This window comes from Macrotis lagotis, chromosome 5 (genome assembly GCF_037893015.1).
Source record: "Macrotis lagotis isolate mMagLag1 chromosome 5, bilby.v1.9.chrom.fasta, whole genome shotgun sequence".
NCBI classification, from domain to species: domain Eukaryota; kingdom Metazoa; phylum Chordata; class Mammalia; order Peramelemorphia; family Peramelidae; genus Macrotis; species Macrotis lagotis.
The window spans coordinates 219708118-219726628 of record NC_133662.1 but is presented as its reverse complement, the minus strand read 5'-3'; the positions used below and the strand labels follow the sequence as shown (position 1 = coordinate 219726628).

At 38.4% G+C, this 18511-nt stretch overlaps 1 protein-coding gene across 2 annotated transcripts in view; it reads left to right on the top strand.

Annotated features, from left to right (window-relative positions):
* The window catches only part of TSPAN2 (tetraspanin 2), a 64006-nt gene extending 47246 nt beyond the window's left edge, over positions 1–16760 (top strand). For both annotated transcript variants that reach the window (XM_074188509.1, XM_074188508.1), the window contains 4 exons: positions 3251–3343; positions 5700–5771; positions 6241–6327; positions 11478–16760. In XM_074188509.1, coding sequence (XP_074044610.1) covers positions 3251–3343; positions 5700–5771; positions 6241–6327; positions 11478–11543 — 318 coding nt within the window. In that variant the 3' untranslated portion in view covers positions 11544–16760. The remainder of the gene's footprint in view (positions 1–3250; positions 3344–5699; positions 5772–6240; positions 6328–11477) is intronic.
* The last annotated feature ends 1751 nt before the right edge of the window (positions 16761–18511 follow it).

Here is an 18511-nt window from a genome sequence, read left to right as displayed (position 1 = left end):
TTTGATGACTCTTTCCAGGACTTCAGCTGTGAAAGGGAGGAGAGCTATAGAACAGTAATCTGAGGGAATAGAAACCTTTATTTGACTTTTCCATCTCCCTCTAAGGATTAGGGAGACTTAGACACATTTTTCAACAGCAGCAGAGAAAGGAGGAAGAAGGGGGAGAGAGAGAGAGAGAGAGAGAGAGAGAGAGAGAGAGAGAGAGAGAGAGAGAGAGAGAGAGAATGATAGTGAAGGATCAAGTTACCAAAAGAAATATAAAAAGATGGAATCAAGAACACAGGTTGGGTTGGCCTTGATAAGAGAAAAGCACTTCTTCCTCAGGCACTAGAACAAATGAGGAGAAAATAATCAGTGGTATAGATGTTGAGAATCAAATCTCTGCTAAGAGTAGGACTTAAAAAAGAAAAGGCAAAATTTGGAATAGTTGTGGAAAATATGATAGTTATAGAAATTAGATAGCTATAGGAGACAAGATTTTGTGCAAAATTGAGGACCTAATTGAGATCTTATAACAACAATTTGTGGTAGACAAAATCAGCATGATTACTTGACTTTCTCTAGTAGTATTAAATTGCATATGAGTAGGAGCAGAGAAGATAGATGGTGGGGAAACTGAGGAATGAGCTTGGCAAGGTTCAGGCAATGTGAAGACAAAAATAGAAATTTCAGTATAAAAGATGCATACTATATTTTTGAATTGGTCAAGCAGAGAGTCAAGACTGCAAACAAGGTATATGATGACAAGGAAGGGGCAAGAGTAGAACAGAGTGGGATATAAAAAATAGAGATCATGAAAAAGATGAAGAATAGAGTTAGGAATGAGACTGAATAAGAGAGAAGAAAAGTGATAAAAATAATAAAAATATGGAATATGCTCAATATTTTTATATAGTAACTTTTTAAAGTAGACATCTTTCTAGCCTGTCTTAAATACAGCTCCCTAGATGGGAGTGAGACAGTCATCAGAAGCTATTTTGAGGTTACTGAGTTTGAGGTTCAGGCCTTACAAAGAGGGGAGAAAACCTTTTCAAGGAAGCAATATACTGTATTCATGAGTGCAAACATTGTTTTTCTTTAATGAGAAACCTCCTTGCAAACTATCTGAAAGGAAAGGAGCTCTTTTAAGATGTTTTACTAATTCAAGAGATATTTTTGATGTAAAATAGGGGCATCTGTCACACGTTCCCTCTTCTCTCTTGGCTCCATACTTTAAAACTCTCATAGTCTTTACCCAGCCTCTCCTCCTTTACTCCTCCTGTCTCTTAGGAAGAGTTGACCATGACTTTACCAAGGTCAACTCCTTTTGTTGTGCCTTCCATCCTCTCTTTCATTTCCTCCAGTAACTTGCCACATGAGTCATTCTTTCATACTCATCTTCATCTATTTATCCACTGGCTCTTTCTCCATGCCTGCAAATATGCTCAGATTTTGCACATACTTTTAGAAAAAATTTCATTTGATCCTGCCATCCTCCCAGTGACATACTGTATCTCTTCTTCATGAAATAGACACTTCATAAGTACTAGCTGTTTCTTTTGTATTATTTCACTGACATTCTTCACTACCTTGTTACCCACTTACTTCTCTTTTACTTTATGGCTTGCCCAAGTTATCAAAATTCTCTTTACTGTTAAGTCCAATGACTGTTCTCAATCTTCACTACATTTGACCTTTTGCTGCTGTTGAACATCCCTTTCTCCTGAACACCTTTCCCTAGGATTCTGTGACACTATTGTCTCCAATTTTTTCTCTCCTGTCTGATCACTCCTTTACTGGAACATCAACCATCTCTTGATACTTTAGTGAAGGTGTTCCTATTCTGAAGCCCCTTCTCTTTTTTCTATACATGCTTTTTTGGAGATCTCATCATTTCCCAAGGATTGCATTATCATTTCTATGTAGGCATCTCTATGTACCATATCTGTATTTATAATTTTGGCCTATCTTTATTCAAATTCCTAACCACTATCTGAACATAATGACCCGGATGTGCCATCAGCACCCCAGACTCATTATGTTAGATTTGAGCCTCATTACATCTCACCTCTAATGTGCCCCTCTTCTGAAGTTTGAGGTCACCATCATTCTCCCAGTCATCAGGTTCAGAACCTTGGAATTAGCCTCATTTCTTCCCTCTCTACGCTCTTCTTCCCTCCCTTCCCATGATGACTGATATTTGTCTTTCATTCTCAAAGAAGACCATGACATCAGAGAGGTGATGTCATGATATGCAAGTGGATTTGAGTGAGGGGATACTGTGCAAAGTCACCAGCCTCACTTTCTCCTCCAAAGCCATCTTGGTCTAGGAACCAGTCCCTTGCCATCTCTTGTCATTTCTACCTCCACAACTTCTCACGTCTCTTCTCTCTACTTGTACAATCACCACCTTACCTCCATTCTTCATTCATTACCTCTCACTATCATAATGACCTTTTAATCATTCTCATATTCTCCAAATTGTCCATAGTATTAGCCATTTCCCAAACTTGATATCCCATGTCCCATCCCATCACAGTCCTCATCCCTCAAATGTATAACCCCCCCACCTGTTTCCCCTTGTCTTCCTCCAAGGTTTAACTAGGATAGTGCCTCTTTCTGAAAGCCTTTCCTGCTGCCTTCCGTTGTGCTCTCTCCCAGCTCCAATTTCTTCTTACGTTGTTTCTTTGTCTGCACTTGGATTCTCTCAGAACTCTCCTCATGGTCAGGGTCTGTATTTTTTCTTCTTTCCTTTAGGTCTCCAGCACCTCACTCTGGGCTTGCCACTTAGGAGCACTTAATGAATACTTGCTGAAACAAAATCTCTTTCAGTGGCGCATAGGCAATCCCAAACTGCCCGAAGCTCTATTTTGTCACTCTTTATTTTAAGGTTTTTGCAAGGCAATGGGGTTAAGTGACTTGCCCAAGGCCACACAGCTAGGTCATTATTAAGTGTCTGAGGTCACATTTGAACTCAGGTACTCCTGGCTCCAGGGCCACACTGCACCACCTAGCCACCCCAATTTTGTCACTCTTAAAATAAAAACTACTTGAACATATAGAGTAACAAGTTAAAAATTCATACACTTTTTTTCTTTGCTTTTCCTTTTTCTTTTTTGTGGAGGGGGGAAGGAGAGAGAGAGAGAGAGAGAGAGAGAGAGAGAGAGAGAGAGAGAGAGAGAGAGGAGAAGAGAAGCAGGGAACCTTGAAAGCAAGGAAACAAACAGAAATTTGCCACTTAAGATCTCCTCTATCTGCCTCTTTTCTGTAGGCAATCCGAGAAGTTCAGACCATGTATGAAGAAGCATATAATGATTACCTTAAAGAGAAAATGAATAAAACTCTCATCACTTTCCACTCATCAGTAAGTAGTTACATTTATTTTTTTTCCTTCTCAACTGATTTCATTTCAAAAAATTGTTCCAAGCCAGGTCTTCCAACATCAGCCTGATTGGTGAATGGAGGCAAAAATAACAGGCCAGCAAATAAACTTTGCCATTAATGGAGCGCCCTCTATTTGCAGAATCTTGTCCTATGCCCTGAGGAAAAAGAGCAGGAAACCACCCTCAGTCGAATGAGAATCTAAGAAAATATACTCTAAAAAAAGATCAACCTATAAGCAAGACCCCTACACCAGTACAAAAATGAGCCCAAAGTTTCCCAAGTTATGTTTTTGTGGAAATTAATATTTATTACACAGAAAGAGAACAGAGTTCCAGGAGAAAATTTTCAACACTAGCAATATCCACCTCCCCCCCTAGTAATTTTTAAAATATGAAATCATATGCTAATAATTAACATGATGTTAGTATAAAATTTAATAAGTTAAGTAATAGACTTTATATTATATATTTATATACAAAAATTATAGTATACCATTCTATTATGTAATTATATTATAATCAACATTCATTAACATTTGTGAATAATTCATTTATAATTAATAAATACAATTTATGAGTTATGATCATATATAATTAATATAATAAAATATAATTGTTAATTAATATCAATATCAATATAATTCAATATTAATTAATCTTATTGTTGATTAATATATTCAATACTCAGACATAATTTAATCTGTTATTAAATTGATTCAATGATTATTTTATCTGTTAAATTATTTGCTAGAATTAATTATTTCTTATATTAGCATATTTATATGTTATACATGTTTGTCCTTCATTCTCAGAGAAGACCATGACATCAGGGAGGTGAATGCCATGATAAGCATGTGAACTGGGTTTTGAGTGAAGGGGACGGGGCTGTGCTAAGTCACCAGTCTCACTTTCTCCTCCAGAGCCTTCTGGGTCCAGTGGCCAGACATGAATCAGAATGACTGGAGATGGCCCTGGATGTGAGGCATTGAAGGTTAAGTGACTAACCCAAGGTCACAACAGGTGGTAGGAGTCAAATGTCTGAGACCAGATTCAAACTCCTGTCCTCCTGACTCCAAGGTCAGAGCTCTATCCACTGCACCACCTAGCTACATGCTATATATAGAAATAATCTTGTATAGTCATCATATAAATATGCTAATGTATGACTATAATTGATGCTAGCATAATTTAACAGATTAAATTATATGATATAAAAATCCTTATGTGGTCATTCATTATGAAAATAGACTTGATTTCTTCTATTTTGATCAAAATTTCCCCATGCATATTTTATCCCTTATATCAGAATTTTGGCATTCCATCAATATATTTCAAACTTCCAAATGATAAGATTGATTTGGGAAATGCTAGTGTGGACATGTGAAGACTGAAAGCACTTGGGGTAACAAATTAGAAAAAAAAAGGTTTTGGTCCTAGCTCTGCTACTACCTTAGACAATTCACTTCATCTCTCTTTTCCCATCATCAAAATGACAGGATTTGCCAAGCTGATATTTAAGACACCTTCTTATCCTCAAATCCTTTGAAAAATATTTTCCTGAGATTGTAAACTTGAAAGAGTGGCTGGTAGTAACTAGTATTAGACAGGAAAGATTTTAGAGAAAAGAGGGATTCCCATTTCTCAATTCAGACTTCAATTTGTTGTCCAGATGGATATATAGCTCTATTTATGAATTCTCTAGAATGGTAAATCAGACAGTCCTTCACCCTCAATCGATAGAGAAGTTCCAGACAGACCTCTGAATTCCACCAATATTCCTCCAATGTTTTTCTGTTTGTCTACCAAAGATGAGGCCCAGAACTGGTCTGTGGTCAGTACATAAGCCCTGATCTTCTCATACTAACAATTTGCAGACATCATTCCAAATCCTGTCCAATGACAGCTTTGCTGACACTTGAACTTGCTGCTGGGGCCAATCAATGCCATAATCTCCCCAGTTTAAAAGGAGTGAGAGGAATAAATTGCTAACAGCCAAAAGAAGTTTTTGCATTAAGCAATAATTGATTTCCTAGATTATTTGGGTTCCTCATTCTACTTACTCTAATCCATTTCTAAGATGACTTCTGACAATTCTTTCCCCCCATTTAATGCAGTACTTTTTTTCATGGTGTTGGGACAGTCAGAATTCCAACAGATTTTTGATTCCCCTCCAATTTTACTCCTCTTTTTAGGCATAATTATTTAAACAGTAGCTCCTGTGACTCCATTGGAGGCCTGCTGAATAGACTCACTGGTTATTTTTTTTTATTTTTTAAATGCCCAAACTTCTCTGCTCTTCTCTGCCTTATCTTAAACTTCTTTTCTGAACCACTCTAGTTTCTATGCTGTGGAAAAGAGAGCCCTGATCAGGTCCAATCCACATGTCCAAAGGAGCTCCTAGGACAGAAAGTAAGTTTGTCTTTGTTTTACCATCTACTGTTGATATAGAGGAGGAAATGTACATTCAGATAGGGAAAACCAGGGTTCAGAGCTTAACCCTGTGGGAAATCACCCTCATTCCCAGTTGTTTCATGAATAAAAGAAATATCATCCCGAAGGGACATGAAGGGACATGTTTCCAGGAATATTGAGATACTGTCTGGTGAAGGGGACGATGTCCCAGACTCAGAATTAAATGGACTGACTTAAGGTTCAGCCTCAAGCATTTGCTGGTTGTGTGACCTGTACTGCCTTGAGTGACTGTACCATACAGGAGGAATGAATTCAAGGGAAACAAAAATTACTGTTGGATTGGTGTGTGGGGAATAGGTAGCCAGAGCTTTACTGATTATTTAGCTGGTATTCTGTGGAAAGGAGTCATCAGAAGACACCTTAAGATAAAAGAATCCACTGTAATGCCCATCTTCTTTCAAAACAGAAGAACTGTATAGATGAGATTGAGAACGTGATCAGTGCTAAACTGCAGCTCATTGGGATCGTTGGAATTGGAATAGCTGGCGTCACGGTGAGTGACCCTCTCCTGTTTCAGGAGGAATGATCCAGACTCCTGCTGCCCCAGATCATTTGACCTATCTTATATTTAGTTGGGTTATGACTACATCCTGGGAGAGCTTATCAAGCAAGGTATTAGTGATGAATCCCTGGGCCTTTTAAAGAACAAGTCCAGTTTGATGTGCCAATCCACAGTCCTGTAATACTCACCTCAAACTAGAAAGCTAGGAATAGAATAGAATGGGGACTTGGAATTGGGAAAACCTGAATTCGAATTCTTCTTCAAACAATTACTATTTGACCCTGAGCAAGTCCTTTAACCTCTCTGGGTCTCAGTTTCCCCACCTATAAATAGGGCCAATAAGAACCCTCTCTCCCAGGATTGTTATAAAGATCAATTGAGATAACAAATGTAAAGTGCTTTGAAAATCTTAAAATTCTATATAAATACTAGCTATTAACAATATCAATATTATTAGTAATTGATAATTATAGTAATAATTAAAGCCCAATCTTGTATAAGCACCACCGTCATCTTTATAGCTGCTCAATCTAGACATCCAGCACCAGAATTGAATGTATGCCTTCCAATTTTATTGTCAAGGCAACATAATATGAGGCTAATCCTTCCCACTTGTAATTAAGTTAAGCACACTCTTAATCTTGATAAAAGCTGTAACTCTTTACCCAGGTTTCTGTGGCCTTTCCTTGGTGAGTCAGTAAATCACTGCTTCACAGGAAGGAGCATAAAGCAGAGGGACCAGTAAGGGAAGCTCCCCTCTGACAGGATGAGACTGTTTCCCAATCTCCCAGCCTAGGCTAGTCTTCATCCTCTAAATTCCCAAGAGGCAGGATTGTCTGACCCATGCCATTCCCTTATCTAATGGTGCTTTCCATCGATCCCATAGATCTCAAGGGAAACAAGAAGAAGCAGAAGCTGGGTTGGGAGTGGAACACCCTTAACCCATGACCTCCACCCACCACCTCTTCAACAGTAATAGGCTGGAGAGAGTGTCTTGATCCTACATTTTAAGGATTGCTTAGAGTTTCCCAAGAATGAGATTAGAGACAGTGACCACATCAGGGCAGCAAATTATGCAATGACTGCTAGCTGTGGTGGATGCCAGGAGGTCAGATCTTCTGACAATCCTCTAAAATAGCCTCTGGCTCCCTGGGTGTTGCGAGGAGCAAATGAGATAATAATTTTAAAGTGCTTAGCCAAATATTGATAGTTATCATTATTGTCGTTGTTATTATTATTATTATAATTAAATGGAAATCTCAGGAAGCTAGGTGGTACAGTGGATAGAGCTCCCAGCCTGAAGTCAGGTGGAACTGAGTTCAAATCTAGACTCAGACTCTAGCTCTGTGTTCCTGGACAAGTCACTTAATCCTGTGTGCCTCAGTTTCCTCATATGTAAAATGAATTGGAGAAGGAAATGGTAAATCACTCCTGTATCTCTGCCAAGAAAACCCCAAAAAAGGGATCACAAGGAGTCAGACACAATGGTAAAGTGACTGAACAGCAACAGGCTGGAAAAGTATCTAGTGAGCAAAGCAGTTGACAGATGTCTCCCCCAGCCATGAGTTGCAAAGAAGAAGAGGCTGAAGTCCATCATGTCCTGAACCTTGCAGTTGTCCTCATGGCATCACTTGCTTCCTCTGATTTCTATTTCTCAGTTCTCAAATAATAACCTAATAACTCAAATTTGAGTAGACATTTAAGTTTTCCAAGTACTTTCCTTGTAGCAGCCTAGGAAATGGTGCCAGTTTTATTAACCCTATTTTCCAAATGAGAAGAAACTGAGATCCAGACAGGTTAAAACCCTGGCTCACTCAGCTAGGAGGCATCAGAAATGAGGGATCCTGTAGATTTTCAGAGCTGGAAGAGATCTTGTAGGCAATCAAGCCCATTTTACAGATGAGGAAACTGAGGACAAAGTAGGTTAAGTGACTTGCCCAGGATCATGTAGCTAATAGGTGTCTAAGCCAGGATTAAACTCAGATTTCCAGAGTCCAGTGTCAGCTCTCCATCCACTGTGTTCTCTGGCTGCCTTGGAACCCAGCTCTGCTAAATATTCTCATTCTGGGGTTCTTCTCTTACTACTTTCTACCTTGTCTCAAAGACTAGGACACAGAGTGTCTGACCTCTTCTACATTCATTAATTTGTGGATCCTAACCAGAGCTAGGGAATGGATTAGAAAAAACAGAGTTGAAGTCAGTGCTTCCCCCATTCTCCTTCCAAAGAAACATTTGGCCTAACTCCTATGGTCAGAGTAGCCACAGGTAGAGAAGTTTTTCAAAATGAACCAAAATTACATATTTCTTCCTTTCCCAGGTACCTCCACTGCCCCAACACCTGCCCCAGACCCATATTATCATTATCTAAACTGTGCTCTCTTTACTGCAATTTATTATCCTTCCACCTAGAATTTATTAATCCTCTATTTCTTATACCAGAAATGGATCGTTTTTTCCTTTCATGCCAATCTGAACAAATTATATGACCTCATTAGGCCTCAGTATGATTTAGTTTTAGACAGTCTCCCAGATGTCTTCCAGATCTAACTATCTTTGATTCTGATACGTCCTTGTAGAACCAGACTCTTTGTTCCTTGACAAGGTGAAAGGTAAAACCTGGATACTTTGCCATTTAATAAAGGGTAAAGAGGGAATTCAACTCTGTTAGAGCTCTCTCTTTTCTAGACACTTTCTTAAGTACCTTTTGGAGACTCTAGCCTTTCTTTGTGGTCGGACCCAAAACACTATTTGTAATGAAAGGAGTTTCTAACTGAATAAGAAGTAGTCTATGAGTGAAAGGAGTATTCTAACTGAATATTCTTACTGAATTAGCCAGTCACTTGTCAGGTCAGCAAAGGAGAAACTTTTAGGCAGGAGCAGTCTTTTGGCTGCTCTTTAATTAAATATAATAATAACAAGAATGACAAAAGCAATAATGATGATGTTAATAGCATTTATATGGCCTTTTAAGGTTTGCAAAGCACTTTACAAATATCTCATTTTATCATTACAACAATTTTAGGAGGTAGGAACTATTATTGTCCCCATTTTATAAATAAGGAAACTGAGGTAGTGAACAGTTAAGTGACTTGCCCAATGTAATACAATTAGGAAGTGTTTGAGACTGGATTGAACTCAGGTCTTCCTCCTGACTCCAGGAGGAGTCTAAACAAAAAGTACAAGTCTGGGGTTGCAGTGAACCCAGATCTTTTTTTAAGTTGGTTTTTTTTTACAAGGCTTAAGTGGCTTGCCCAAGGCCACACAGCTAGGTAATTATTAAGTGTCTGAGTTTGGATTTGAACTCAGGTACTCTTGACTCCAGGGCCAGTGCTCTATCTGAACCCAGATCTTTTACCTACAAATCCACACCCTCCTACACCAAGTTGCCCCAATTTAAGGAGGGATCCTGAAAATAGGAGGGATCACTCTTTTTCATCGGGTTTTTTTTAGAAGCCAATCCCAACTCAAGAACCATATTTTAGGTATGAATGCCATTTATCAACAACATTATCATCAATCTTTCAAAAAACAAAAACCATTTTCTTTTAGCACACAAGTTCTCACTTTTTTGTGATTGCTTTGTTTTGTTACTGGTAGGGGGAATTTAGGAAGGGGAAGTCTTAAAACTATGTTTTATCAGTATACAGAACTTTTAGTATGTGAAATACTTTTGTCAATATAGACCAGCTGCTCATCAATAATTTACAGTTTCAGAAAGCTATGTTAGACTAAGGAGTTGAATGACTTGCCCAGAGTCATGCAATTAGCATGGATGAGAACCAAGGGAATACTGATAAATATTTCACAACCAGCTCTCCGAAAAACAAAAATATGTGCATGGTAAATGTTTAAGTTTAATCTATATTATCAGAAATTTTTTCTTCACTTTCTTAAGTCTAGATAATTAACAAAACAATATATCAAACTCTGACTTGTAGTGTTTGCCCATTCCAAGATGTCAATGTTCATGTTGAAAATTTAACAATTGGTTTTCAAGAGTCAGAATGAATGAGTTCCAGCAAACCCTTGAATGACCTGTCTTTTCAACTCTGCTATGTCAAATGTAATACAGTGAGATGTTATGAATTGGATTCAGAAGACCTGAATTTGAGACCTACCTCTCCCACTAGGTGTTCTTGTGAATGTCATACTTTCAGAGACTCAGTTTCTTCAACTGTAAAATACAGTTCCTACCTTACCTGCTTTATTCAGTTGCTGTGAGATTCCTATGAAATGATGTATGTATATATATATATATAGATATATATATATGAACATACTTTGAAAAGTTCAAAGTATTTTACATACATAAGGTATTAATCTTATGTTACTAAAGAGGAAATTGAGGCTCAAAGAAAATGTGGAAAACCCCAAAGAGTCATATGCTTTGTAAGGAGGAGAAAGAAGAAGAGGAGAAGGGAAAGAGGGAGGAGAAAGAGAGGAAAAAGAGGAGGTAGAGGTGGGAAGAGAAGGAAAAGAAGGGAAGGAGGAGGAATCTTCTAGTCCTGCTTTATAGAGCCTTCTTATATTACATTAACAATTATTTATGAGGAAGGAGAGCATAAATACAGAAACAACATACCTTAGTCCCAATGTCCATATCAGTGTCTACCAAGTCAAGAATAAAAGTTCTTAACCTGGAATCTGTGAACTTGATTCTTAAATGTATATATTTTATAGGGCATCAAAATGGATAAGAGTGCTTATCCCAGCATCAGGGAAACCTGAGTTCAAATTAGACCTCCCACACTTACTAGTTGCATGACCCTGGGCAAGTCACTTAATGCTGTAAAATGGGTTGGAGAAGGAAATGGCAAATCACTCCAGTATCTTTGCCAAGAAAAACACAAATGGAGGCACTGAAAATCTGAAACAATTCAGCAGCAACATATTTTTATATTTCTATATGATTTGTTTCCTTTATATTTTATTTGATGCATTTTAAAATGATTCTGGAAAGGGGGCCATAGGCTTCACCAAACTGCCCAAAAAAGAAACCCTGCCCTAGAATAGATGAAAGGAACAGTCCCTGCACTCACCAGCTCATCACAGATGGGCCAAACTTCGTTCTTCACTTTGCCTAGACATCCAGGCAGTTTGGGCCATTTTTGTCCATTAACATACTGTTCTTTCTGTTTCAGATCTTTGGCATGATATTCAGCATGGTCCTCTGCTGTGTGATCCGTAATTCAAGAGATGTAATATAAAACTCTACCTGCATGATATGAAAAATCCAGGACTATTAGTAAATGTCACAAGAGGCATCATCTTACTCAGCTGTTAAAGTGGAAAGGCATTAAGGTCTAAAATGATTTGATTTCCAGTGTACATTTGCACATGTATGTGAGTGTGGTACATAGCCTTCCTTGCCATGTGGGCAAGCGATTGTGTCCTAATGTTGTCAGACCCAGGTGCAGCTGCCCATCATCTGGTATGTATAGGGTATGCTGAAAGTCTTTCATTGTGGATTCCTGTTTCTCTCTGTGATGACATGGTGTGGGAGGTTGGGGTGGGGGGAAGAGAAGGGGTGGGGTAATAGCCAGTTTAAAAAAAACAGCAACAAAAAAACCAAAAAACTTTGATTCACTTTTAGAAGGTAATGTTCAAGACACCAGCAGTAAGGCCCAGGAATTCCTGGGGAGAGGAGACAGAAATGTGGTGACCATGAAGCACTTCACTGAGTTTGTGGGAATGACATAACCTAATGGAAGTGTGATCTCATATATGGTCCCAGGAGATAATAGACTAGAATCTTGGAGTCCAAAGTAGTGGCAAAACTAAAATGAACAAAGACAGCTTAATTTGAATGTTGTTCTTTCTTAAAGTGTCTATGTATATTTACATACACACATGTGTGTGTGCAGATACAATGTATATGTACATTGTATGTATATGTATGTATGGTGTGTGTTACAATGTATCTATTTAATATGCTACATACTGTGTGTTTACACAATGTAGACATGTGGGTATATAGACACATATATGTTACAGAGTAAATATACACAATGTGTATAGATGTGTGTGTCTAGATGGTGCATACACACACACACACACACACACACACACCTTTGCACACACATACACCTTTACTCCCACCTCCACATACACCCCCCCACCTTTTGAGAACAAATGCCTGCCTCACAGACAATCCTATGCCCCTCTAATGCTAAATATTCTTCAGATTGAAAATCCTTAGCTCTTTAAGCGAAGATTTTTTTGAATATGTGTCAGTAGCTCTTTTTATCCTCTTTTTCTGCCTCCTCTTTGAGCTATGGCAGATAATCACACCTTTAAATGGGCTCTTCTCCTGAGCCCTCCTATGTGTTTTGGGATGTAATAAGAATAGGAAGGTAAAGTCAGCTCATCTGCCCGTTGCATGTTGTGGGCAAGAGATTTGGTGTTTTATCGGCACTGTACCTTTGAAATACCTCAGGACTTGAGTTTACATATTTTTTCCTAATTATTTTTGTATTTCTTTTCTTATTTATTCACTTAGTAAACTCTTCTTCGTAGGTCAAGAAATGCAAAAGACTTCCCCTCTAATTAAATAAAAATGAAAGATTATAAACTCATATTCTCTCACGAGCTTCCTTGCCCTAGAAATGAGCACTTTCTCCTAACACAGGTGTTTAGAACAAAGACACAAAGAACCCTCTCTGTGCATAGCTCCCCTGGGCCCATTTGTTCATTGGCATTTGAACCCAAGTTCACAATCAAAATTGCCTGCTTTTTTGGTTGAGCAGACTTACTAAATATAGATTGAAAGAGCCAATGATATTTTTAAAACCTTACCAAAATGGCAAGATAGAGGACTTCAGAATATATCCAGCTGACTGGTATGCCTTGATCAAGCTCCTCAAAATACTTAGCTGACAAGAGTTGGCTCCCTGGAATCCTCTCACTCCCTAGCATGGCTTCGTTGGCTTCTTCCATCCGCTCCCCCGCTCCCTCTCTTCCACACACGCTCCTACAACTGCCATCTGTGGAATCCATCCCTAAAGAGACCCAGACTGTGAAGGTTAAGTAAGGCCCAGATTAGCATGGTTGATTCACTGTGCCTAACAGCTGAAAGAAACATCTTCATTCCAACAAAATACATTCATTTGGTAACTGTCTTTGTTCCAAGAGTTATAGAGTAAAAAAAAAATCCATTAGAAAAGTCTGGATTACCATTTCTCCTTGGTTTTTTAGTCTTTCATGTGGCCAGAGTCAGGAGGGGCTGACCCATAAGAGCCATCCACCCAGGGGGTTCCTCCAGTCATGATTCTGTGATATTTTGTATGTGAAATCTCAGCCTTAAAGAGATGACTGTTGCTCAGAGCGTGATAACAGGGGTCATCAGATTAGAGAGGTGCCAGTCTGGGTGTATTTTAGGATGAGTGCCCTGTGCCGTGGTGCTTGAGTTATTTAATTTTTTTTACATTTCTCTTCACTGGAGCTAATCTAAACTCAGCCTCAGAGGCTCTCTTGAGTTCTTGATGTAGAAACATGAAACCTAACCTTCCTGATACTGGCCAAATAGTGTGTCAGTTGTTTCATAATATATTTTCTATAGACTACAACTACTCGGCTTAAAAAAGACTATTTGATTCCTATGCAACTTCATACTCCTTGGGACAGTTAATCTAAGTATCTCCCCACCATCCCATACACAGAATCTACTATGAAATGGAAAAACTCTTTTACAATAATATTGAAGCTATAAGAATTAACTCTCACCAGATAGGTTCTTTTATTAGTTTTAGAAGATATATATTATATGGGGGTTTGTATGTAAATATGTATGGATGTGCATATATACATATATGTGTGTATTATATACAAAGTCAGGGATGTGCCAGCTTGCAAAAGCTGCTTGTTCAATTTTCACTGTAAGCATTTACACCTTGGAAATCAGCAAATGTGACCAATCAGAACTTGATTTATTGTTTTGTTGATTGTCTGCTTAAGAAAGTAATGGAGAAAATGTTAATACTGCAGGTAAACTTAAATGTGTGCTAAACATCCATTTTTCTTTTGGAGATCTAGTTGGTGAATGTGACCTGGTATAGCCCTGCACGTCGACCTGTTTGGGAAATGTCATTTAACTAAATGACGTTGCACCCAGATCTGTACTGAAGTGTACTATGGCTCTGCTATCTTTTGTACCATTGCCTTAATTTTGGGATCATTTCTTTTTTTTTTGTTTTGTTTTTCACTATTAAAAAACAACCAATGAAATAATAGTTCTTTGAAAATAAAAAAAGGACTCTACTGATCCCGAAGTATTTCATTTAATGCTGTAATAGAGAGAGGTTTATGGATTGGGATCAGAAGGACCTGGCTTCTGGTTCTAGCTTCACCAATTACTGGTCCAGGCAAGCAGGCAACAAACATCATTTAAGCACTTATCATGTATCAGCACTAGAGATACATGGCAGAAGTAGACATCCCTCTGCCCCACCAGCCCCCTTCTTTCATTGATGAGTTCTTCCATTTTGAAGATAGACTTAGTTTGGCCATATTTCATTCCCCTCCCAGGCCTGCTTTTGACTCACTAGAATTCATCTCTATATCTCAGCTTCCTTCTTATCCTGGAACTCCCCTCATGGGAGGTTTTCTTACCCTGAAATAATCATTCCTCTTACCCCCTTCTCCCATTGGTGAGATTCTCCAAGGGCTTCCATTTTGAGAAGAGTCCATCCTTCATTCCCCCTCCTAATTGCTTTTGATTCTCAGGACTTTGCCTTCATACCCAACTTCTCCTTGCTTTTCAGCTCCTTTTTATTTTGTTGTTGTCTTACCCCATTAGAAGGTAACGAGAGCGGAACCTCCATGAGTTCAATTCAATTCAGTACTACTAGGGGCAAGCCCTGTGTTTAGCACTTGATGCCAGGGACTACCTTTCTTTTTGTGTGCATTCATTTCCAGAGCCCTTAGTACAGTCCTTAGCACATGGCAATAAAAAATCCTGATACTGGCCAAATGGTATGTCAGTTATTTCATAATATATTTTCTATAGATTGTAACTACTTGGCTTAAAAAAGACTATTTGATTCCTATGCAACTTCATACTCCTTGGGACAGTTAATCTAAGTATCTACGTGTTTACAGCCCAAGAGGAGAATTCATGGATCCTGCTCTTAATCCCAATCTCTTGTATAAAGAAAGGGAGATCTTCATTTCCCAGGTGGCGTGATTCTACAATCTAACTGTCAAACAGAGAAGGGAGATTCAGGGAGCAGTGTCAGCTCTAGAAGTGAAATCAAGAATAACCCAAGTCTAAGAAGATATGGAAGGGACTTTCTAGCATGAGCAAAGTTTCTGATTATCATATTTCTTGGAGTAAAAAAGATACCCATGTGGCCCCTGTAACGGGAGAATAACAAAGGACCAAAGTTATGGGATGAGAAAGAAGACCTCTACTTTACAGCTCCCTGCTGTTTTTGAGAATGACTTGAATAGTACTGGTTTAAAGAGAAGGGAATTGCCAGGCCAGCAGTCCAAAGCATATTTGCTTCCTGGGAAGAGTCCAAAGCACAGAGGACACTCCCAGGTCTGGGAGGAGTGGTATGGGAGAGCTAGACTCACTGGGATTTTGGACTGAATGACCTACTACTAACTTAAGTTCATTTCTTCCAAAGGTAACTCCAGTGAGTTCTTTGAATAGTTTGTGAGATTTCTATATCGGTCTATGGTCATAAGTGGTATGGTATGTGTTTGTATGTATACGTATGTGAGTGTACATGTGGGGGGGTAGAGGAGAGAGAGAGATAAAGGTTATCCTATTTAAAAATAGATTACCTAAATAATGAAAGGGTCGGATTAAATGAGCACTATATTCAGACCCAGAACACTGTGTGTTGAGTTGGAGGAGTCTTCCCACTGGTGAGGGTGTTCACAGTCATAACCTGGCATTCTTGAACTCTATCTAGGAGAGTGGCAACTTCTAATCTGAAGGATCCCTTTCATTTTAAGGATTCAACTTGGGAAACCCCAGATTGGGAAAGTCAGTGCAAACCATCTGACACTGGATTATTCTCAATAATGATTGGATTATTCCCAATAAAAGAAAATCTAGCTTTCAAAATTCCTATTATATACTTATATTGCAAAGTAGAGGGAACATGGCAGTGACCCATGAGGTCCACCTCCAGCAATTTTTTCCTATGGGGCCACCCATTTAATGCAATATGGTACTTAAACAGGAAAAATTGACAATGGCTCTTATATTCCACAAATATACATGTTATGTATGTATTATATATATGCATCAATATGAGCATAAGCTATATGATGTATGTATATGTGTTTGAAAGAGATAAAGGTTGGCCTATTTAAAAATAGATCACATAAATAATGATAAGGTTGGAATAAATGAACACTAAATTCAACCCTGGCACACTCTTGGATTAAGTTGGAGGAGTCCTCTCATTGGTAAAAGCATAGGTGTATATGCACATATACCTATATACACGATTGTACATATAATATATGTTGTATATAAGTGTGTATTATTGTATGTGTGTATACATATACATACATATATACATATATATATATATATATATATATATATATATATATATAATTTGTGTGTATGTGTAGAAACACACACCTGCTATTACTGTGTAGCCCTGGGCTTCAGTGTCCTCATCTATAATAATAATGTTAATTATGAAAACAATATTTAGCATTTTATAGCAATTTAAAGTTGGCAAGATATTCACAAATATGATTTCATCTGATCCTCACAACAGGCCCAGGAGATAAGTGCTATTCTTTTACTGTAAATGTAAAAACTAGGATTCAAACCCAGTTCCACTAACTCTAAATGTATCACTTGGTCCATTGCCCCATCCTGTCTACACTGGGGTATTTACTTACCTATATACATGTGTTCCCCTAGTAGCTCATCAAATCCCTGGAGGGCAAGGATTGGTTTTGGCTTTGACTCTTTCTCCCTAGCATTTGGACTAATATGTAGCAAAAGCTTATCAAATGAATGAATGAATGAATGATTTTATCAGAGCTGGAAACCAAAGATGAAGCATCATAACCCCTATTCCTACATCTAATTCATTCCTCACATGCACAGTAGCTTTCATTTATTTATTCAGCAATAACATTTCTCTAGTACTTCAAGGTTCGCCAAGTGTTTCTATTATACTATCTCATTTGATTCGAGCAAGTATCTATTAAGCATCATCATATTTATTAAACATTGAATCATATGACAAGGATTATGCTAGGCCTTGAGGATAAAAAGATAAGTCCATAAAAAAAGAAGTGCACATTCACCATGACATATTCAAACAGAATATTAAACAAGTATCAAATAAAGATTTTTCACTATTGGGAGAAGTTCAGATTGTAATTCAAGGTGAAGCTACTTTGCTGTTCCCACTAAGCATTTTCCCTAAAATCCTATCACAAGACATGAGTTTTTCATGACACCAGCAGTGAAAAGAGGACAAGTTGCATTTAATATAAATACTGGAGGTGGGGGAAAAGCTCCTATTACTCAATGGCTATAAAGGATTTAAACTTCTACATGTAAAATGATCATGGCCTCGTTACTCAGCTTTGTAAATTGACCTTTAGGGGTATAACTTTCATAGGCCAGTTGGCCCACCAAAGGAATTAAATTAGAGAGAATGATTCTTAGATTGTTTACTGGGTCTTGGGTGAAGTTTTAGCCTGCCAGGAAGTAGGGTACTGGATTACCTCTTCTGCCTGTGCCCTACTTCCTCACACATCATTGTCATATCCCTATCCCTGATGCTGTGACACCCTGCTTCTTCCCTCCCTGCCTCCCTTCAGGGCTGTGATCTTCTTACCTATACTCACAGGACTTCTCTCCCTAAGGTTCGGTAGGTTCTACCTGCACCCTGCTTCACATCAGACAAAAGGCCTCCTCATTCACCACTGCTACTCCCTTCACGGAGTTGAACTGATGTACAGATATCTTGTCTTGTAGGGACTCTCCTATCTGCTCTTCCATGTTATTTCACCTCTTTTTTCTCAGAATGTAATTCCTTTGGGGGTGACCAAACCTCTTTCTTCATCTAGTTGAGGAAGGAAGGTGGTGCAATGGAGAGAGCACTGGATCTGGAATCAATTTAAGACACTTACTAGATGTGTGACCCTGGGTAAGTCACTTTACTTCCACTTCAATTTCTTCAACTGGATA